Source organism: Piliocolobus tephrosceles, chromosome 1, assembly GCF_002776525.5.
Source record: "Piliocolobus tephrosceles isolate RC106 chromosome 1, ASM277652v3, whole genome shotgun sequence".
In the NCBI taxonomy this organism is placed as follows: Eukaryota; Metazoa; Chordata; class Mammalia; order Primates; family Cercopithecidae; genus Piliocolobus; species Piliocolobus tephrosceles.
The window spans coordinates 202155452-202178195 of NC_045434.1; the positions used below are offsets into that span (position 1 = coordinate 202155452).

At 45.5% G+C, this 22744-nt stretch overlaps 1 protein-coding gene across 1 annotated transcript; it reads left to right on the top strand.

The window, feature by feature from the left end:
• The first annotated feature begins 12468 nt into the window (after positions 1–12468).
• On the top strand, positions 12469–21443 carry MUL1 (mitochondrial E3 ubiquitin protein ligase 1). The gene is made up of 4 exons (XM_023219775.3): positions 12469–12744; positions 17621–17708; positions 18739–18859; positions 19489–21443. Exons 1-4 carry the CDS (start codon positions 12625–12627, stop codon positions 20216–20218), a joined length of 1059 nt encoding a protein of 352 aa, XP_023075543.1. The 5' UTR covers positions 12469–12624; the 3' UTR covers positions 20219–21443.
• Positions 21444–22744: the final 1301 nt, after the last annotated feature.

The following is a 22744-nucleotide window of genomic DNA, read 5'->3' on the forward strand; positions in this document are numbered from 1 at the left end:
AGGAGGTGAAGTGTTACAGATTCAAGATGGCTGACAATAAACTCCTTGAGAGGTAGTGAGCTCTCCACCAAGGGAAGTGTTCAAGCAAAGTCTGGATGGCCCTCTCTGAATCATTATAGAAGGACTTCATCTATTGGGAGTGAGTTTGGACTGGATTTGTTCATTCATTCATGTATTCAGCAAATACTTATTGAGCACCAGGTACTATCTCAACACTGAGAATATGCCTGCATTTCACAAGCCAAGAACATAAATAATAATGAAAAGGAGAATTCCTAACCTGCCTACAGCAATTTCCCACACATTAGCTTATCTGGGCCTAGGGCAGTGCTGTGCAGAAGGCAGAGCTATTACTCCCTTTTTCTAGCTGTGGTGGAAACTAAGACTCTTAATGTTGGGATGGTCTGCCCAGTACACAGAGAGGAGGATGCATTCCTTTCTCTAGTTTTCAGGTCGTTCGAATAGAATCCCAGCTGCGGCCGGACATGGTGGCTCATGCCTGTAATCCCAGTGCTTTGAGAGGTGAGGCAGGCGGATCACCTGAGGTCAAGGAGTTCGCCAACATGGTGAAACCCCGTCTCTACTGAAAATACAAAAATTAGCCGGGCGTGGTGGCGGGCGCCTGTAGTCCCAGCTACTCAGGAGGCTGAGGCAGGAGAACTGCTTGAAGCTAGGAGGCGGAGGTTGCAGTGAGCTGAGATCGTGCCACTGCACTCCAGCCTGGACAACAGAGTGAGACTCTGTCTCAAGAAAAAAAAAAAAAAAAAAAAAAAAAAAGAAGTATCCCAGCTGAAAGACACCCGAGGAATCATCTATTTCCATCTCCCCATTTTGCAGATGGGAAAGAGACTCAGGGACCTCAGGGCACTTGCCGGAGAGAACATGGCGGGTAAATGGCAGCGCGGATCCCAGACTCCGGTGCCTGACTCCCAAGCCTGTCCTAGTTCACCCTTTCCCAATCCACAGGGTACCGGCAGCTTTCAGGTGACCAGCGGGCTCCTTGATAAAGACGGTGTTCCTGTGGTTTTCAGATGAGGCTGGAGGTGAAGGTAGTTACAGGTGACGGGCCCAGGGCCTGCTGGCAAATAGCAAGCCTGAGGCTGAACTGGGCGCCTGGACACAACCCGGCCACAGTTAGCCTGTTTCCCTTCAATCTCCAGACCTCCTTCACCCTTCCGCCTTCACCTCCCATTCCTGGGTTCCAGATCCTCCTTCAGGGCGCTTTGCTTCGCCTTCTGCATCCTGTGCTCCTGGTGCCTCCTTGTGGCTAAAAATGTCAACTGCATCAATGACTGACTATAAATTCCCAGGAAAATCCCAGAGATCTTAGGATGCTGAGACTGAGGGACCCTTAGAGATGATTTTGGAAATAATTTGCGTTTTTTCCCAGTGGCGATACTGATCTGAGCCCAGGTGAGAACCCAGGAACCCTGGTTTCCAGACAAGTTCTCCAAATGGGCGGTCACTGCCTAAGTATTTGAATAGGAGTGATGTGTAATTTAAGGAAGGAAATGATCTGATCAATCAATCAATCAATCAATCTGTGGACTCAACTTCATCAATCAAGTTGATTTTAGGGACAATAACATGAACTAAATAAAAGCGAATATAGTTTTGTCCTTAAGCATATAGCTCTGGAGAAAGAAGGAGTTGGTTATACCCTGCAACTTCACCTCACAAAGCCTCAGTTTCCTCATCTGTAAAATGGGAGCAAAAATAATACCTGATATCTTTGATGAATGATGTGAGAATGGCATGAAATGGTTCATGGAAAATAGTGCCTGCACACCGGATGGAAACATTCACTCCAAGATGAATCTTAGACCTAAATGTAAAACCTAAAACTATAAAACTTTTGGAAGAAAACATAGGAAAAAAAAAATCTTTGTGACCTTAGGTTAGGCAAAGATTTCTTAGATGCAACACCAAAAGAATGATCCATAAAAGAAAAAAATGGATAAATTGGACTATATAAAAATGAAGAACTTCTGCTCTTCAAAAAGACAATTTAAGAGAATAAGAAGTTGACACTCATTTGTCAAATTAGTCTTTCTTTTCTTTTCAGGAGACCAGAGTTTTAATCATTACACAAATCAGTCTCTCTGAGCATTCGGAGAGCAGAGTTTTAAAGGATAACTTGGTGGGTGGGGGGGAAGCCAGTGAGCCAGGAGTGCTGATTGGTCAGAGATGAAATCATAGGGAGTCGGGGCTGTCTTCTTGTGCTCAGTCAGTTCCTGGGCGGCGGCCACAAGATCAGATAGATCAGACGAGCCAGTTTATTGATCTGGGTGAGGCCAGCTGATCCATCAAGTGCAGGGTCTGCCAAATATCTCAAGCACTGATCTTAGGAGCAGTTTAGGGAGGGTCAAAATCTTGCAGCCTCCAGCTGTGTGACTCCTAAACCATAATTTCTAATCTTGTGGTTAATGTTAGTCCTACAAAGGCAATCTAGTTTCCCAGCAAGAAGGAAGTCTGCTTTGGGAAAGGGCTGTTACCGTCTGTTTCAACTATAAACTAAGTTTCTCCCAAAGTTACTTCAGCCTACACCCAGGAATGAACAAGGGCAGCCTGGAGGTTGGAGGCAAGATGGAGGCAGTTAAGTTACATTGCTTTCACTGTCTCAGTCATAATTTTGCAAAGGCAGTTTCAGTCCCTCCCTTTGGGTTCCATAACACCTTAATCTTAAGGTGTAGGCTATGAAGATGGGAAAAGGCCGTCAATCTCTCTGGCTTCTTCCTGCTGACAGGGTACGGACGGACATAGTGGGAATGGGAGTGAACCCCAAGGTGAGAAGAATGGAACTGCCTTGCCACTGAGTGACTCCTGCAGGCCTGAATGGGCTTTCAAGGCTTGCGTGGCAAAAACATTCGTATTTCATCCATAGTTTTACTACAGTGTAACGAGTCCTAGGATTAGGAGTACAATTCCCAGTTTTAAAAGCAAAGCTTTGAAAGCATTAGTTTGGGGACTTCTAACCCACAAAGAATGTAGAATTTAGTCTAAACTGCAGAAAAAAACTCAAGAACAGCTAACAACAGTGTACTATAGTTTTTCTTTTGAAGCATAATTTATTTCTCTCCAGTCCTCATTTTTATTAAAAACAAATCATGATGGAACTGATTTGTTTACAAAGTATTAGTTTTACTGTACTTGGCCTGATTATTTGCATAAAGTGCAGAAAGAATAATTATTTTTCACTTAGGCTTTTTAAATTGGCTTTGATAGAACTCTGTTCCCCGAGGAGGGTGGATCACCTGAGGTCGGGAGTTCGAGACCAGCCTGACCAACATGGAGAAACCCAATCTCTACTAAAAATACAAAATTAGCCGGGCGTGGTGGCACATACCTGTAATCCCAACAACTTGGGAAGCTAAGGCAAGAGAATTGCTTGAATCCAGGAGGCGGAGGTTGTGGTGAGCCAAGATTACGCCATTGCACTCCAGCCTGGGCAATAAGAGCGAAACTCTGTCTCAGAAAACAAAACAAAACAAAACCAACCAACCAAACAAAAACCAAACCTCTGTTCCATGAAAAATCTCAGATAAGTCTTTTTAAAAGCCAAGCCCAGCCATGGGTTTTTATACTTAAATACTTATGAGTTGGGCAAATTCCTCTCCTCTTGAGGTCCCAAGATAACTTGGGGTCTCTGGGCCTGTTAGAAAGTGAAAATCTTTACTTACCACAGGTCAGGAACCTTGTACAGGGACTCTGTGTGGACAAGATATGAGGCCAGATTCCCCAATAGGCTTTAATTGGCTCTATAAGTCAACTTTGATTCTTTAAAGGAAGCATGTCATTCCAGTCAAAGCCTTGGTGAAATAACCAATTTCTCCAATTGTGTCCTATTACAAAAGAAAACAGATTCTTTTTTTTTTCTTCTTTTTTTTTTTTTTTTAGACGGAGTCTTGCTCTGTCATCCAGGCTGGAGTGCAGTGGTGCAATCTCGGCTCACTGCAAGCTCTGCCTCCCGGGTTCATGCCATTCTCCTGCCTCAGCCTCTCAAGTAGCTGGGACTGCAAGTGCCTACCACCATGCCTGGGTAATTTTTTTGTATTTTTAGTAGAGATGGGGTTTCACCATGTTAGCCAGGATGGTCTCAATCTCCTGACCTCGTGATCTGCCTGCCTTGGCCTCCCAAAGTGCTGGGATTACAGGTGTGAGCCACTGCACCCAGCCAGAAAATAGATTCTTATTGCACTTATGCAATTAACTATACTGCCATAAATTGAGAATATTCAAATAATTTCCAAATTCTGGAGAAATCAGGTAGAGAGGAACAAACATGCTACAAATTTTGTTCACAGGAGTATATTTTACTCACTTCTTAAAAGTTGCAAATAGCTCTAAAGAAATAAATTCTCTTGACTCTAAAAACAAAAGGTTTGACAATGTTTAACACATTAGTTCTCCATGAGCATCTTAGAAGTTTGATTTTTTCCTCTATTCCAATAGCACAATTTTTAAAGTTGTCTGAGACCTGCACTTAGAGTCCTATATCTGATTAAAAACTGCCTTTTGAAAATGACCAAAGTGAGACAAAATGTAGATGACAAAAGTCTACAGTCACTATTAAAGCTACAATTGGGTAGGAATTTTGGTTACTTCTGTGGCATGCAGCAATTTTACATAACAATTATAATTATTAATAATGTACACTAAATTATATCAACATTATAGAAGTTTCCCATAATTTTGGAGCACATATTAATAACATGTTTACAGAAATACAGTCCAAAGTACACCAAACACCATTCACTCTTCTATTTGAAAGATTTTCCTCTATTCTAATGTCACAATCTCCAGCGTTATTAATCAGAATCCTGCATTTAAGAGCACCTGTTAAATTTTATAGCTGATTATAAAACCTTCTTTTAGGCTGGGCGCGGTGGCTCAAGCCTGTAATCCCAGCATTTTGGGAGGCCGAGACGGGTGGATCACGAGGTCAGGAGATCGAGACCATCCTGGCTAACACGGTGAAACCCCGTCTCTACTAAAAATACAGAAAAAAAAACTAGCCGGGCGAGGTGGCGGGCGCCTGTAGTCCCAGCTACTCGGGAGGCTGAGGCAGGAGAATGGCGTAAACCCGGGAGGCGGAGCTCGCAGTAAGCTGCGATCCGGCCACTGCACTCCAGCCTGGGCGACAAAGCGAGACTCCGTCTCAAAAAAAAAAAAAAAAAAAAAAAAAAAAACCTTCTTTTAAAGAGGACCAAAGCAAGACAACAACTGTCTGTGGATGACAGTACCATTTTAGGGCAGCCACAGTTAAAGACATAATTGACAAGGAAATTTGTCACCTCTGTGGCACATAGTCTGTTAAAATAATAATTATAATTATTACTGATAACATATACTAAGTCATATTATAATTTTAGGAGTTTTACATAATTTTGGAACATATAACAATAAAACATTTACACAAATACAGATCAAAGAAAGCCAAACACCATTTCATATTTGACAATGCTTCCTGTATGAGTTTTGTACCAAATAAGCAAATGTTATTTTTGGGCCTATATCTAAAATATTAGATAAGAAAGAGATATAATTTATAACTTGATTTTGGATAGTCAAATATCAAAGGTTTAAAACACTGGATATCACAAAATAGAATCCCAGGTCACCATAAGTCAATCATTTGGCCAAAATGATAACTCCAAAAAAAATTAAAACTAAAAAAACTTTACTCTGATAGAGGAGACTTAGCTTTCCAAACAAGACCCAATGAAGACAGCATGAAGCCAACTGAATCTGTCTCTTTTCTCTCTCCTCCCTTCTTTTTCCTGCCATTTACCCAAAGGAGAAAACAAAACTCTTTCATTATCTTTTAACATTACATAAAAATCATCTTCAAAAGACAAAACCAAATTTCATGTCTGCATTAATGCATCTTTAATGTTAAAGCTAGTTTTTACAATAAAACTTTATATCTCTATCCAGTTTTCATTAGTTTGACCATAAGGTAAGATTTTCATGAACTTTTTAGAACCCTTTACAATTTTCCATCAAACAGTAGATCAGTTTCTAAGAAAACCCTGTTATTCGGACAGATGGGCCCAGAATCTGGCCCCACGTTGGTATGATTTTAATGTTTTTACCTAAGGAAAAAAGCTAAATAATTTCTTTCAAATTTTTGCCAATGTGTTTGTACCCAAAGAATTTTTTTTCTTTTTTTTTTTGAGATGGAGTCTCTATTGCCCAGGCTGGAGTCCAGTGGCACAATCTTGGCTCACTGCAACCTCCACCTTCTGGGTTCAAGCAATTCGCCTGCCTCAGCCTCCCAAGCAGCTGGGATTGCAGATGTGCGCCACCACACCCAGCTGATTTATATATTTTTAGTAGAGATGGGGTTTCACCATGTTGGCCAGGCTGGTCTTGAACTCCTGACCTCAGGTGATCCACCTTCCTTGGCCTCCCAAAGTGCTGGGATTACAGGCGTGAGCCACCACGCCTGGCCCAAGAATTTTTTTTTTTTTGAGGTGGAGTCTCGCACTTGTCTCCCAGGCAGGAATGCAATGACACAATCAATGTCAGCTCATTGCAACATCTGCCTCCTTGGTTCAAGCAATTCGCCTGCCTCAGCCTCCCAAGTAGCTGGGATTATAGGTGCATGTCAACATGCCCGGCTATTTTTTGTATTTTTAGTAGAGATTGGGTTTCACCATGTTGGCCAGGCTGGTCTCAAATTCCTGACCTCAGGTATTCCGCCTGCCTTGGCCTCCCAAAGTGCTGGGATTACAAGTGTGAGCCACCGTGTCCGGCCTGTATACTCATAGAATTTTTACAAGATCAACCCTTTACGAACCCTTTTCACTTTGCTTAAACCTTCAGTTTTGTTCTGTTAGTCTTTGAAGTTAAGACAATCTTTTTTTTTTTAAAACCTCTGAACTAGACAAAATTACATTCCCTTTAACAAAAGCCATATTCCCATGCCGTCTTCTTCCTCTCCTTCTCCTTCTCCTTCTTCTTCTTTCTTCTTCTTTGACGGAGTCTTGCTGTGTCACCCAGGCTGGAGTGCAGTAGCACAATCTTGGCTCACTGCTTCCCGGGTTCAAGCGATTCTCCTGCCTCAGTCTCCCCAGTAGCTGGGACTTCAGGTGCATGCCACTACACCTGGCTAATTTTTGTATTTTTAGTAGAGACGGGGTTTCACCATGCAGGCTGGTCTCGAATTCTTGGCCTCAAGTGATCCACCGGTCTTAGCCTCCCAAAGTGCTGGGATTACAGGCATGAGCCACCACACCCATCCTGATCTTTTACCAAAAACACATTCCCTACACACCTTGTGTATAAAACTGTTTCTCCAGTGGTCTCAACTACATGTTACAATGTTAACTCTTAGCAACTTTTATTTCTAGTGAGAAATCTAATAGTGCTGCCATAGCTTACTATACCTTAAAAGGGCTCATGTGACCCTCCCGCTTCAGTTTCCCAAAGTGCTGGGATTACAGGTGTGAGGCATTGTGCCTGGTCTCTCTCTCTCTGCCACTGCCTGGTCTCTCTCTCTCTGTCTTTCTTCAGAGTTTTGCTCTTGTTGCCCAATGGCGCAATCTCAGCTCACTGCAACCTCCGCCTCCCTGCAACCTCTGCCTCCTGGGTTCAAACGATTCTCCTGCCTCAGCCTTCCAAGTAGCCGGGATTACAGGCTTGTGCCATCATGCCTGGCTGATTTGGCATTTTTTTAGTAGAGATGGGTTTTTACCATGTTAGTCAGGCTGGTCTTAAACTCCTGACCCCAAGTGATCCACCAGCTTAGGCCTCCCAAAATGCTGGGATTACAGGCGGGAACCACTGCACCCGGCCCTATATGTATGTATGTATGTATTTTTTGAGACAGAGTCTTGCTCTGTCGCCCAGGCTAGAGTGCAGTGGTGCGATCTCAGCTCACTGCAACCTCTGCCTCCCAGGTTTAAGCAATTCTTCCACCTCAACCTGCTGAGTAGCTGGGATTACAGGCATGTGCCACCATGCCTGGCTAATTTTTTTTTTTTTTTTGTATTTTTAGTAGAGACGGGGTTTCGCCATGTTGGCCAGGCTGGTCTTGAACTCCTGGCCTCAAGTGATCCGCCTGCCTTGGCCTCCCAAAGTGCTGGGATTACAGGCGTGAGCCACTGCGCCTGGCCCTATTTATTTTTAATACATCTATCTTATGATGTGTTCCACTTAATGAAGTTATCTCAGATTTTTTTCACAAATAGGTGGGGATTAAATCATAAAAGAGTCTCCCCTGTACCTTCCACGAGGCCAGGGAGCATGTCCTGCACATTACCCCTGAGTCCCGCCATGCATCCGGGGGAGTACATTGCATAGGATAAATGCTCACTAAAAACATGCTCACTGTATTGGATAATTCTTATGTCAGGGACTCTCCCAAGAGAACGTTCTGGAAGGAAACTGAGTGACCACCTGATGCTATTATTAACATCTTTTTCATTTCCTGTTTCCTGTGGCATCTGGGGCAATGTCAGTGCAGGTGCTAAGATGCCACTCTCATACCTATTTGGTCCCTGGACCTTGGCGAATGCCTAAGAGGCATTTACCCAGTGACTCACAGGGAATTTTTGCTCCTCCGAAGGGAAATCTGAATTAAATCTAAAGTGAAATGCCTCCAGTGGCATTGTCCTTAGTAACTCTGTTTCTCCCAGGAAGCTCTGCCTCCTGTCTTAGGAATTTACCTCCCTTTCTTGAAGTCAGAGGCTCATCTTTAACTTGTGATTCAGTGAGGACAGCCTTCCAGGCTGGGAATGGTTCCCTCGGGACATCTGGCTGCAGCTGAAATTGCCCATCTCTCATCGCTCCTAACAAGGTCCACATGATGTAAATTTCAGATTGTCCCAATAGGACTGTGCTCAGCATAGCTAATGAAGGATTTCAGCCTTTGGCAAAAAAATGGAAGGGTTATTTAAAACCACACTGTGTCATTTAAGAGTGATGGCTTTAATGAGCTCCCAAGGAACTCATAAAAGGGCCTGGAGAATAAAACAAGGAGGCCCAAAATAGTCAGAACCTGTAAGCAAAGACCCCTAACTTATCGCAGTGGAGCACTCGGCCCGTTTTCTTTTAAGGACCCCTTTTTGTTCTCTTCCTTGCTGTAACCTAAGGATGCAAGAATTTTGATTATATATATATATATTTAAAAAACAGGTTAGATTGCACCCTTGCTGATCCTCAAAAAGCTTTACTGGATACCGTCCCCAAAATGATGAAGTTTAAAGTTTCGGTTTGGCATTTAGGGACCTACAGGATCTGGCCTCAACCCTCCTTTTCAATTACTTGCTCCTTGCTCTCTGTCGCATATCCTGGGCTCCAGCTATACTGGGCCAACTCTTGCTAGCTTTGTACCTTTGCTGTCTTTTTCCCCCTCTTCATGAAAGGCTTTCCTACTTCAATCCCAGCCACTCCACCCTCCATTCTGTTAACAGAACTCCAATTCCTTCCCTGATGGAAATAAACAGCGCCTCCCTACTGCAGGCAGCTGGTGGCACTTTGGTTGTCCTAATTTCATTGGATCAGACAATCTGTAACCTCCTCACAAGGCCCCAACCAACCAGAGGGAAGAGGCTGGCCATATAAGGTGTACCTCCTAATGCCCAACCTAGAACCTTGGATGCAGGAGGCTCTCTGTAATTGTTGGTTGTGAAGTAAATAGCATATTCTTTTTTTTTTTTTTTTTTCTGAGGTGGAGTCTCACTCTGTCACCCAGGTTGGAGTGCAATGGAGCGATCTCGGCTCACCACAAACTGCGCCTCCCGGGTTCAAGTGATTCTCCTGCCTCAGCCTCCTGAGTAACTGGGATTATAGGCATGTGCCACCACGCCCAGCTAATTTTGTATTTTTAATAGAGACAGGGTTTCTCTATGTTGGTCAGACTGGTCTCGAACTCCCGACTTACCAACTTCAGGCAATCTGCCCACCTGGGCCTCCCAAAGTGCTGGGATTATAGGCGTGAGCCACAGCGCTTGGCCACGCCCGGCTAATTTTTTGTATTTTTAGTAGAGATAGGGTTCCACCATGTTGGACAGGCTGGTCTCGAACTCCTGACCTCAGGTGATCCATCCGCCTTGGCCTCCCAAAGTGCTGGGATTACAGGCGTGAGCCACCTCACCTGGTCGCTTTTTTTTTTTTTTAATTCTAGTTTTATTAATTCAAAATATGCTGTACATTCACACTCAAAAATACAACAGAGTGAAAAGTCACCTTCTCTGTTCTCTAGCCACCTCATTCCCTTCTATGGAAAGAACCAATTATTATCAGCTTTTTGTGAATCCTTCTGGAGACATGCAATATATATAGTATACTCTTCTCTCTCCTTTTAAAAATAAACGGGGTTCCTCCTTAGTTTTGCTGTTTGCTTTTTCACCTGACTATGCACACATACACATATTTAAAAAAATTATTCAGCCAATTTACTATTGATAACATTTAGGTTACTTTCATTATTTTGTTATTAAAAACAATGTTGGGCCTGGCGGGACACATTTTACATACATTGAATCAGGCCAGTAGGTAAGATGTGTTTAAAAACTGCAGATGATGTGTCTAAAAACTGTAGATTGCTCCACAAAAGTAAAATATCTTTATTAAATCAGCCTGTTATATATAACAGTTTTTTTAAACTCCATTCCTTAAATACAATTGGGGTCAAATAAGAATTACTTTTTATAAGCATAGGGTTGGAATTGTTAGATTATTAACACCCTGAGATATCTTTGATGATTTTCAACCCAAGGGATGATCATGAATTTGGTAAATACACACACACAAACTTAAAATGAGGTCTAACCTTAAATTTTTAATAGAACTTGTCAAAAAGTTTGTTAGCAAAAGTGTGGGTGAAAAGAGATTCCCAGCTAGGCACAGTGGCTTCGCCTGTAATCCCAATACTTTGGGAGGCCAAGGCAGGCGGATCACTTGAGATCAGGAGTTCAAGACCAGTCTGGCCAGTATAGTGAAATCTTCTCTCTACTAAAAATATAAAAATTAGCTGGGCGTGGTCATGCATGCCTGCTACTTGGGAGGCAGAAGCACGAGAATCACTTAACTCAGGAGGCGGAGGTTGCAGTGAGTTGAGATCATTCCACTACACTCCAGCCTGGGCTACAGAGCAAGACTCTGTCTCCAGAAAAAAAGAAAAGAAATTCCCACATATTGCTCATAAATGTAAAATTGGACATTATGGAGAAAAATTAGACAATGTTGATCAAGATTAACAGTGCCTACACCCATTGACCTAGCAATTCTACCTCTAGAAATTCTCCCTACATAAATACTCATACATGTAAACATGAAAATACAAGAATTTAGGCTTGGCGTGGTGACTCACACCTGTAATCCCAGCACTTTGGGAGGGCAAGTCAGGAGGATCACGTGAACCCAGGAGTTCCAGACCAGCATGGACAACGTAGTGAAACCTTGACTTTACAAAAATTTTTTAAAAAAATTAGCTGGGTGTGGCGTGCATGTCTAGTCCTAACTACTGGGGACGCTGAGGTGGGAGGATCCTGGGGTGGGAGGCTGCAGAGAGCTGTGATTGCACCACCGTACTCCAGCCTGGGCGACAGAGCGAGACCCTGTCTCAAACAAATAAAAAAATTAAAGCATAACCTGTAGGAGATAGCTCAATGAATGCTGATGTTTACAAGAAGGATTTGGGTTATCTCTGATAATTTTAGAAAGGAGATGCATTACAGAGATCAGGGAACAGTCTCTGAAGAAGGATCCCCTGGGTTTGACGCCCATCCCTATTGCTTTTAGCTGTATAACCTTGAGCAAGTTACTTACCTGAGCCTCAGTTTCCTCATCTGTAATCTGCATTATAGTTGTGTTGTAAAGGTTCAATGGGATGGTGCCTGCAAAACTTCCCACCCCTCCCCAAACCTGACACATAACAGGCACTCAACATAGTTGTAATTATTATTTAATAAATATGTTGTTCTAAGTGGTGATGGCAGATTAAGGGGCTACTTTGGTGATATAATCTGCCCTCTTGGGGTAGAGTTGAGGGCTTTGCAGTTGCGTAAATTCCTCTCTAGCACTCACTAGACTTTGAGCACCTCATTCCCTAACCTCTATGGCCTCAGTTTTCTTATCTGATAAAGTGGCCAGAATAAATTCCAAGTCTTAAGAGTTTGCTCTGAAAGTTAAACGTACACTACTCATAAGAGTTTAATACACAATTATTTTATTTCCTGCCAATCTAATGGCGAAGACATGGAATAACCCATCAAACAGTCCAGTAACCACAGGAAACCAGAGGGACGGAGACCAGGGCAATGGGCGAGTCAGCTGTGGCCAGTGCGCCGCGTTTCGAAGGGGATGGCCATGGAGCGGTGGGTGGTCGCTCAGCTCCCTAATCGCTCTCCCACACCCGGCTGGGGAGACAGGATCTCATCGTAGGCCGCAGCAGCTTGACTGTCACCCGGGCAACCCCACCTTCCGGTTCGCTCTACAACACCCCCCTGGCTCCCGCTTCCGGTTCCGGCGTCTGCGTCATCGCTGGGCGACTGATTTCGAGTTTTCGGTCAGGTTTGTCCAGGGGATACGGTCCTGGTCGGAAGGAGGTGGAGAGTTGGGGGTCACCAGGCATATCCTCTGCGTCACAGTCGGCCACCGGGGCTTGGCGCCGTCATGGAGAGCGGAGGGCGGCCCTCACTGTGCCAGTTCATCCTCCTGGGTACCACCTCTGTGGTCACCGCCGCCCTGTACTCCGTGTACAGGCAGAAGGCCCGGGTCTCCCAAGAGCTCAAGGTCAGTGCTGGAGCCGGCCTGGCCTCAGCCGGGTCATCTCTGTCCCAGGTCCTGGGGAGCCTACCTTGGCCGCCGCACCGTCGGAAACTGTCCAGAAAAGGAAACAGCCTCTGAAGGGTGTCATCCAGCCAGTAAATGGAGGAGCGAGGGGCAGGATTCGGGCTCGGGATAACGGTTGCTCCGCTCCTTTTTTCCCAAGTCCCTCTTATGACTCAGAATGAATTTTGACTTCATTACTTTACTCGAAAAGTATTTATTGAACACCTGCGATGCGCCAGGCAGTGCGTAGAACAGATGAAAGTCCCTCCCCTCGTGGAGATTCCGTTTTAATACGGCTAGACAGCAAACATGTAAATCAGGTAGTGTAACAGCTGGTGAGCAATGCTTTAGAGTAAGGTAGGGGAGAGGACATGGAATGCTGGAAAAAGGGGGATCTCCTATCTTAAATAAGGTGACATTTGAGCAGATCCCAGGAAGAGATGAGGAAAGTCATGCGGATATCTAGAGGGAGATGGAGGGAATGGCAAGTGCAGACATCCATTTACTGAACTCCTGCACTCCTTGATTTACAGACGCTTCCTTTTTATATTACAACTATTTTTTTTTTAGTAAATGGTGCTCTTTTTTGAACTGTGCTTTACGATTTACACAACACATTTGCATTTATTTTTATTTTTTATTTTTTTGAGACAGAGTCTTGCTCTGTCACCCAGGCTGGAGTGCAGTGGCGCGATCTGGGCTCGCTGCAGCCCCCACCTCCCGGGTTCAAGTGATTCTCCTGCTTCAGCCTCCTGAGTAGCTGGGATTACTACACCCAGCTAATTTTTTTTTTTTTTTTTTTTTTTTTTTTTTTTGTATTTTTAGTAGACAGGGTTTCACCGTGTTGGCGAGACTGATCTCCAGCTCCTGACCTCGGGTGATCTCCCCGCCTTGGCTCTCCGAAGTGTTCGGATTACAGGCGTGAGCCACTGCGCCCAGCCACATTTTCATCTTGATTTTATTTTTTTCTTCACAATATATATATTTTTTCCTTTCTTTCTTTTTTTTCAGACGGAGTCTCCCTCTGTTGCCCAGGCTGGAGTGCAATGGCACGATCTTGGCTCACTGCAACCTCAGCCTCCCGGGTTCAAGTGATTCTCCTGCCTCACCCTCCTGAGTAGCTGGGATTACAGGCGCCTGCCACCACGCCCGGCTAATTTTTGTATTTTTAGTAGAGATGGTATTTTGCCATGTTGGCCAAGCTGGTCTCCAACTCCTGACCTCAGGTGATCCCTCTGCCTCAGCCTCCCAAAGTGCTGGGATTACAGGCGTGAGCCACCGCCCCCGGCCCACAATAATTTTTTGAAGTAGATAAAATGGCAGTTACCACTGCATTGCAAATCAGAAAATTGAGATCCGGAGGAAAGGCCATGCAACTAGTCAGCTTGAAACTTAAATTTAGGTATTTTGTTTCCAAGGGTAGGGTTTTAATCTGATTGACATTGCTTTATTGTGACTCTCTGACTGGTCCAGAGAGATGGGCCTCTTTAGGTCAGAGACAGGCTCTTATTCATCCATTCTCTTTCCTCTAGCTTCTGACACAGTACTTGACAAGTGGTAGATGCTCAGTAAATGTTTGTGGGTTCTTTTTGGCTGAAGTTTCACAATACGAGAGCTAAGGGCCTAACCTAATTTGATGTTTATATGAAAGATGGATTCCTAAACCTGACTAACTTCATTATCAGATTGTTTTCAGTAAGGGTTTAGAAACTAATGGGTGGGCCAGGCTACTCCAGCCTGGGTGACAAGAGCAAGACTCCATCTCAGAAAAAAAAGAAACCAATGTGTGAAATCCCTGCTATGAAGGGAGTTTTGGAATCTGGAAAGAACCAAGTTAGGAGACAATTGGATTTGCTGTGCAGTGGCATTATAGTGAGATTCCAGCTGCCCTGTGTGTCACCTGATTAAATAATCAAGTTAATCCTGAAGTGATTAGCTCTGTGTAACTGATACTTCACTTTCTGACTCCAGATCACTTTGGCCTCAAGTTGGCTGGTAGTGGGATTTTTTGAAGCGGTGAACTCTTTAGGTCCCATCTTTGGGTGACCGTAAAACCTTTGCCGGGCCGGGCGTGGTGGCTCACGCCTGTAATCCCAGCGCTTTGGGAGGCTGAGGTGGGCGGATCACAAGGCCAGGAGTTCAAGACCATCTTGCCTAACACGTGAAGCCCTGTCTCTACTAAAAATACAAAAAAAAAAAAAAAAAAAAAAATTAGCCGGGTGTAATGGCAGACGCCTGTAGTCCCAGCTACTCAGGAGGAGTGTGAACCTGGGAGGTGGAGGTTGCAGTGAGCCAAGATTGTGCCATTGCACTCCAACCTGGGCGACAGAGTGAGACTCCTTCTCAAAAAAACAAAAACACAACAACCTTTGCCAACCAGTTCCTAAATGAGAATGAAATAGCCCCTTCCTGGAAAAAGAGTTGGGACTCTTAACATCTTATATTCTATTTTCTATTTCCTCCCTCTCTTTCTCCCTCCTTTCCTTCGTTTTCTTTCTCCTTGGCCTGCCTTCCTGTCCTTCATTTCTTTCTTCTTTTTTGCTCTGTTTTTTTTGAGACATGGTCTTACTGTGTTGCCCAGGCTGGAGTGCAGTGGCACAAACATAGCTCATTGCAGCCTCGAGCTCCCAGGCCCAAGCCAGTTTCCTGCCTCGGCCTCCTAAGTAGCTTGGACCACAGGTGCACACCACCACGTCCAGCTAATTTTTAATTTTTCATAGAGATGACGTCTTACAAGTTGCCCATGCTAGTTTTGCACTGCTGGCCTCAAGCAGCCATCCCACTTTGGACTCCCAAAGTGCTGGGATTACAGGTGTGAGCTACCATACCCGTCCTAGATTTTATTTTCTTGATCAGATGACAAAACTTCCAGAGTGGGGCTTGTGTCCTATCCTGTATATCTCTTATAGGAGAATGCATATTTATTGCGTGCCTCCTATGTGCCAGCCCCTGGACTGGATTCTTTCACACCTTAAAGTTCATTTAACCCACATAAAAATCCTGTGAAATTGCATTTTCCCTGTCCTTTACAGTTTTGGAACCTGAGACTCAGATAAATGAAGTTGTCCCAAGCCACAGTGGATGCATTGGAGCTTGATTAAACTCCAGGTCTTTCTGATCATATTCTCCCTCTTCCCCCTTTAAAATTCGAATTGGCCATCCTGTGATGGATACTTTGCTAGCTGTCTCACTTTGGGCAAATCACTTCACCTCTCTGAGCCTGTTTCCTTATCTCTAATTGGTGATAATAATGTCTGCTGTAAAGGGATGGTGTGGGCATTAAGTGGTTTATGCATTTAAAGTGCCTAGCATATTGCCTGGTACACAGTATATTTAAAATGCTTATTTATTCATTAATTTATTCATCAAATAATGTATTAAATGCTTGCTGTGTGTCAGGCACAGTTCTCAGCACTAGGGGGATAGCAGTGAACGAGACAAACCATGTCCAAGCGCTCCTAGGGTTTAACATTCTAGTGGAAGGAGACAGATAATAAATGAGTACGTTGTTAGTTGTTATTGCTGTCATTTCGGATCTTCACAGTGTAAGTGGCTAAGAAATTTTGACTGACCTTGCTCCTGTCATTTACTGTGTAGCAGTAGCTAAAACTTCGAGTGACCTTCATATACATCTGGTATCTCATCTTTAGAGGTTACTGAATCTGGCATCCTTAAGAGCTGTTTTTGGGTATACCCTGAAAGCAGAGGTGGTCATTTATTCATCCCTGAATCTCTGACACCCAGCACAGTGCCCGGCACATAGATGCTCAGGAAATGATTGTTGATTTTATTCCTTTTCTCTTATTTTTGAAACAGCAGTAACAGGATTGGTTTCCCAAATGCAGTGGGTTGGACGCTCTGAGTCGGAAGGCAGAGGAGAATTAGGGATTGTTAGAGGAAGACAACAGCAGAAGGAACCGTGCTCACTTAATTATGACCGTGAAAAAGGCAAAAAGTAGAACAGACTGGGTGCAGTGGCTCACACCTGTAATCTCAGCACTTTGGGAGACCAAGGCAGGAGGATCACTTGAGCCCAGGAGCTCAAGACCAGCCTAGGCAACATTGGGAGACCCTGTCTCTGCAAAATAAAAAAATTAGCCAGGTGTGGTGGTGCATGCCTGTGGTCTCAGCAACTTGGGGACCTGAGGTGGGAGGATCACTTGAACCTGGGAGGTTGAGGCTGCAGTGAGCCGTGATTGCACTACTACACTCCAGCCTGGGTATAACAGTGAGACCCCAGCTCATAAATAAATAAATAAATAAATAAATAAATGTAAAATGGCATTTGGCACCAGTTAACAGTCTTGCCCTGTTGAAGCAAAGGCAACCCCCCTACTTTGTTTTTTTAATTACATACAATGCAGAACATTGGTTCGTAAAGATGTAGTAATGTTAATAACAACACCTACCAGTTCTCAAACCACTACCATGTACTAGGCAGTAGGTTAGGTACTTTATACCTGAATCCTTTGGACCATAGCTCTGTGTTGTCAAGAAGAGATTGAATGATGTTCAGTCTCTGGTATGTAAATTGACTAGTACCTTTTATATTTTCACTAAAAAGTCTTAACATGAAAAGGAGTGTAGGTTTTGGTTAACTGGAAAAAGAATGTATGTGGCACCCCCATTCTGCAGTGATGGAAGAGGGCACAGGCATGGCACCGTTCCTGTTGATGTACACAGCTTTGAGATCTGATTCTCTGTAGTCACCTTCCTGTCCAATTTCCGTATTCTCTTGACATGAAAAAAATAGAATCTTTTTCTTTTTTTGCCTGTAAGTTTGACTGAGCGTGTCAGTGTTCAATGGCCAATTTATTTAATTTTTTTTTGTATTTAGGGAGCTAAAAAAGTTCACTTGGGTGAAGATTTAAAGAGTATTCTTTCAGAAGCGCCAGGAAAATGTGTGCCTTATGCTGTTATAGAAGGTATGTTTGCTTATAGGGCAATGGAAAACAACTTCCTTTTTCCAAAAGATTGATAAAGATCATCTTGGCTCATGTTAAGTGCCTTTTGTGGTGTTGGGTCCATGGTCCAGAACATACTTTGGGGTCAGAAAGACGTGGGTTATTGCTTTGTAATCGCTAAGATTACCAGACCTCCCTGAACCACTGTTGCCTGATCTCGAAAATAATACTTAACCTTTATAGTGTTGTTATAAGACAAATTATGTGATCCATGCAAAGTGCTTGGGAGAGTGCTTCTAAAATGTGACTTACGGTGATCAGAATGTCATTGTTTTGATTAATTAGCAAAAGTCAACTGAAAACATTTAATTTTTAACATTTTTTAAATTAAAAAAAATCTTTTTTCTTTTTTGAGGCCAGTCGTGGTAGCTCATGCCTGTAATCCCAGCACTTTGGGAAGCTGAGGTGGGCTGATCACTTGAGCTCAGGAGTTTGAGACCAGCCTGGCCAACATGGTGAAACCCCGTCTCTACTAAAAATACAAAAATCAACTGGATGTGGTGTCATGGCACGTACCCGTAATCCCAGCTACTTGGGAGGTGAGGCAGGAGAATTGCTTGAACCCGGGGGGTGGTTGCAGTGAGCCAAGATTGCGCCACTGCACTCCAGCCTGGGTGACAGAGTGAGAGTCCATTTCAAATAGAGTCTTGACTCTGTCACGCAGGTAGCTGTAGTATGGTGGTGTGATCATAGCTCACTGCAGCCTCAAACTCCTGAGCTCAAGTGATTCTCCTGCCTCAGCCTCCCAAGTACCTGGGACTACAGGCACACGCCCTGCTAACTTTTTAATTTTTTGTAAAGATGGAATCTCACTGTGTTGACCAGGCTGGTCTCAAACTCGTGGCCCCAAGTGATCCTTCTGCCTTGGCTTCCCAAAGTGTTGGGATTGTAGTTGTGAGCTACTGTGCCAGACCAGAAAACACATTTTAAACTATCTGAAAGGAGAGGGCAGAAAAATTCTTTAGAAATAATAGAATTTGTGTCCACTTAGGAGCTGTACGGTCTGTTAAAGAAACGCTTAACAGCCAGTTTGTGGAAAACTGCAAGGGGGTAATTCAGCGCCTGACACTTCAGGAGCACAAGATGGTGTGGAATCGAACCACCCACCTTTGGTATGTATCACTTCTTCACTGGCCAAAACCCTTGCAGTTGGTCCATTCAAATGCCGGGGTCCTGGGAGCTGTTGCCTTGTCTTCAGCTTCTCCTGAGACAGGTTGAAGACCAGTCTCGTAATGCAGGTCATATTCTTGTGTATAGCCTGTGGGCCTCCTACATCAGAATCACCTAGGCATCTTGTTGAAATGCAGATTTCTGGGCTCCCTTCCAGACTTATCCAACCAGAATTTCCAGGATCAGGGACCTGGAATCTGTTGTTAGTTACACTGAAGTTTGAGAACCACTGAATCAGTGATTTCAGTATTTCCTAAAATGCTTTTGTGCCATCACATGAAATACCAGTTTTCCAACTGGTCCTAGTGGGTTCTGTTTTAGTTGTTTGTTTTACAGTGGAAAGGGAAATGAATGGTTTCCGTAGTCTATGGCGGTATTTGTTGCCCACTGAGATCGCCCCAGGACCTAAAAATGGAGCCTCCTTGTTAGGAGGCACCTGGAGATAGTGATCTTACTGTCTTCTTCTGGTTACTTCAGACTCTATGCTGTCTTCTGCATTTAGTTGATCTCCAGCTCTGCCTGGGTGTTTGCTGTTTGCTACCCTGTATCTTTAGTTCTCTTATTCTTCTAGGAATGATTGCTCAAAGATCATTCATCAGAGGACCAACACAGTGCCCTTTGACCTGGTGCCCCACGAGGATGGTGTGGATGTGGCCGTGCGAGTGCTGAAGCCCCTGGACTCAGTGGATCTGGGCCTAGAGACTGTGTATGAGAAGTTCCACCCCTCGATTCAGTCCTTCACCGATGTCATCGGCCACTACATCAGTGGTGAGCGGCCCAAAGGCATCCAGGAGACCGAGGAGATGCTGAAGGTGGGGGCCACCCTCACAGGGGTTGGCGAACTGGTCCTGGACAACAACTCTGTCCGCCTGCAGCCGCCCAAACAAGGCATGCAGTACTATCTAAGCAGCCAGGACTTCGACAGCCTGCTGCAGAGGCAGGAGTCGAGCGTCAGGCTCTGGAAGGTGTTGGCGCTGGTTTTTGGCTTTGCCACATGTGCCACCCTCTTCTTCATCCTCCGGAAGCAGTATCTGCAGCGGCAGGAGCGCCTGCGCCTCAAGCAGATGCAGGAGGAGTTCCAGGAGCATGAGGCCCAGCTGCTGAGCCGGGCCAAGCCTGAGGACAGGGAGAGTCTGAAGAGCGCCTGTGTCGTGTGTCTGAGCAACTTCAAGTCCTGCGTCTTTCTGGAGTGTGGGCACGTTTGTTCCTGCACCGAGTGCTACCGCGCCTTGCCAGAGCCCAAGAAGTGCCCCATCTGCAGACAGGCGATCACCCGGGTGATCCCCCTGTACAACAGCTAATGGTTTGGAAGCCGCACAGCTTGGCATGGTAGCTCCCCTGCCCCCTTTTCAGGGATTTTTATCTCAAGGCCTTTGGAGGAGCAGTGACGGAGGTAGCTGTCACCTCCAGGTATGATTGAGGGACCCATGCCTCCAGTGGCAAGATGCTGCCTTTCCCGCCTGAATGGGGACCCTGTCCACGTGGGGCCTGAGGATCAGAGCCTCGCCCTGGGAGGCTGCCGTGGCGTCTCCTCCCAGGAGCCAGATCAGTGCAAGTGTGACTGAAAACACCTCATCGTTTAAGCACCAAAGTCAATGATCAGCAGCCCTTCTATTCCTGTGTCTTCTGTTTTTTTTCTGGTGAATTGTTGCTTGCTGTGGACTTGGTGGCGGACTCAGTCAGAGGGGAGGAAAGGCTGGGCCCTGAGTACAACGGATGCCTTGGGGGCTGCCTCCAAAGAGATTCTGCCGCAGCTTTTCTTCTTTTTCCTCATGCCCCGGGAGATAGTCTTTCTTCAGAATTGTCAGGCTGGGCGGGTCAACTTGTGTTCCTTTTCCCTCACCGGCTTGCCTCCTAAATGTCTGCACATGTGTGTAGAGGACAAAAGAAAATGAAGTCAGCACATATGCTTCTGCCCAAATGGTTGGGGCCCCGGGCAACAGATTGGAGAGAGATGGTGTGAAGGGCAGTTGGTCAGGCAGCCCTCTTGGTTTTGCCGCTGGCCCTGATTTGAACTGCTACCACTTGGGAGAGCTCAGGGGTGGTTCCTGGTCTTCCCTCCTGGAGAATGAGGCGCAGAGGCTTCGCCTCCCGAAGGACACAGTGTGGACGCCGCTGGCCTAGTGTCCTGGCGTCACAGCTTCCTTGCAAGGCTGTCACAAGGAAAGCAGCCGGTTGGCACCCTGAGCGTACGGCCTTTCAGGGCTCCCTCATCCAGCCTGTTGCAGTGTTGACATCTTGGTGTACTCATGTCACTTCTCCTTTTGTTACCCCCTCCCTGTATTACCATTTGCCCCTCACCTGCCCTTGGTGAGCCTTTGAGTACAAGACAAATGGGGCTGTCTCCCCCCGCCTCTGAGTAGTCGGAGGTCACATACACAGATCTTTTTTATAGCCCTTTTCTGCCTTTGAATATTCATATCTCGTCCTCCTTTGTGCAGGTGAGGAAGCGGTGCCGTCAGGGGCCTACACTAGTATGATGCAATGTCCAGTGTGAATTGCACAAATTAAACATGTTGCAACCAAGTGCTAGCCTGTTGCTTGTTAAAAAGAGTTAAATGGCTAAGGCTAAGCGTCCTCAGGATGGGATTGAATCCCCGCCGCAATGGAGTGAAAGGTGGGGAGTTGGAGGCCTCTGTGTCCTTCTCCTTGGCTGTAGTGGTTTGGGCCTCCCCCAGATGGTGTGACGCGGAGGCAGGGATGCCTGCCCCCTGGGGAGGAATCTGGACAGCCCGCCCGCAGGTTATAGCTGGACTTGCTGACCGTCTTTGATGTCTGTCCCAACAGGCTACAAACCAGGGCAGTGAGATTTCACCTGCTGGGAGAATGGGATGGACATGGGGCACTGGGGGACAGCAGAGAGGACATGAGCATTTAGCAATACCGCTGTGCACGAGGTCCTGTGTCGCGTGCTGTTTCACACTCATTTCAGAGTGAGTTCATCCTCACAAAACCCCTGCAGGCCGAGTCCTGGTGTCTCTGCTGTACGGGTGAGGAAGTAGGCCTGGAGAGGGTACATTTCACTGGGCTGAAGGCACAGATATAGCAAGTCACGGGTCTGAATTTAAACCCCAAGCTGTTTCTAAAGTCCTCGTCTTCCTGCTCACTAAATGTGCGGCCAGTAAATTCCTCAGTGCTAACAGGAACACTCACAAGAGACGTGTTCCCCAAGTCCATAGAGGAGAACTGGTGGCCACACTAGAGCAGCAGGTGAAAGTTGGGGTAAGAATCCACTTACCAATATTGGAGTCTGTCCAGTGAAGTACGAAGACCCTGGTTTTACACAAGGTGCTGGAGGGTGGGGCAGGGTGAAAGGCCCCTGACGGGAATGGCCTCTTTGTGCAGTCTCCGTCCCCTTTTCATCATCCCTCTGGCACTTAGCTTGTAATGGAAGGTGAGTGAACTGGCCCAGGGGAATTTGCATGGTAAGCTATCTGAGTTCAGCCCTTGGCATAGCTTTCATGGGTAAATGTGATCGAAGAGATTAAAAAGGAGCAGGCAGGCTAGTACCCCAGCCTACCTCAATGTTGGACAGACTCCATTTCTTCATCCCGAGTGTTCTTTCCCACTGAGCTTCCCAGCTGAGCTCCCTGTTGTGGGAGACCCAGGACCGGCACACAGCCCCTGCCTCAGGAAGCTGGCTTGTGCCTGGACCCCCTGGGTGCGAGGGCCCTGCTTGGTCCTAGCCTGCTGGGGACTGAAACTGTCCCATACTCTACTTCAGCTATCATTGGCCATTCCCACCTATTTTAGGAGCCTGATCTCCAGGAGAGTTGCATGGGTCCTAAATGGATGTGTGGAACCAAGGCTAGCAGGAAGGATGACAG

Bases quoted from the DNA above. Each gene is read 5' to 3' on its own strand.
- MUL1 (XM_023219775.3), top strand. From the start codon at position 12,625: ATGGAGAGCGGAGGGCGGCCCTCACTGTGCCAGTTCATCCTCCTGGGT. The intron at 17,709-18,738 runs GTATGTTTGCTT...GTGTCCACTTAG, and splicing joins GCCTTATGCTGTTATAGAAG to GAGCTGTACGGTCTGTTAAA. The intron at 18,860-19,488 runs GTATGTATCACT...TTATTCTTCTAG, and splicing joins AATCGAACCACCCACCTTTG to GAATGATTGCTCAAAGATCA.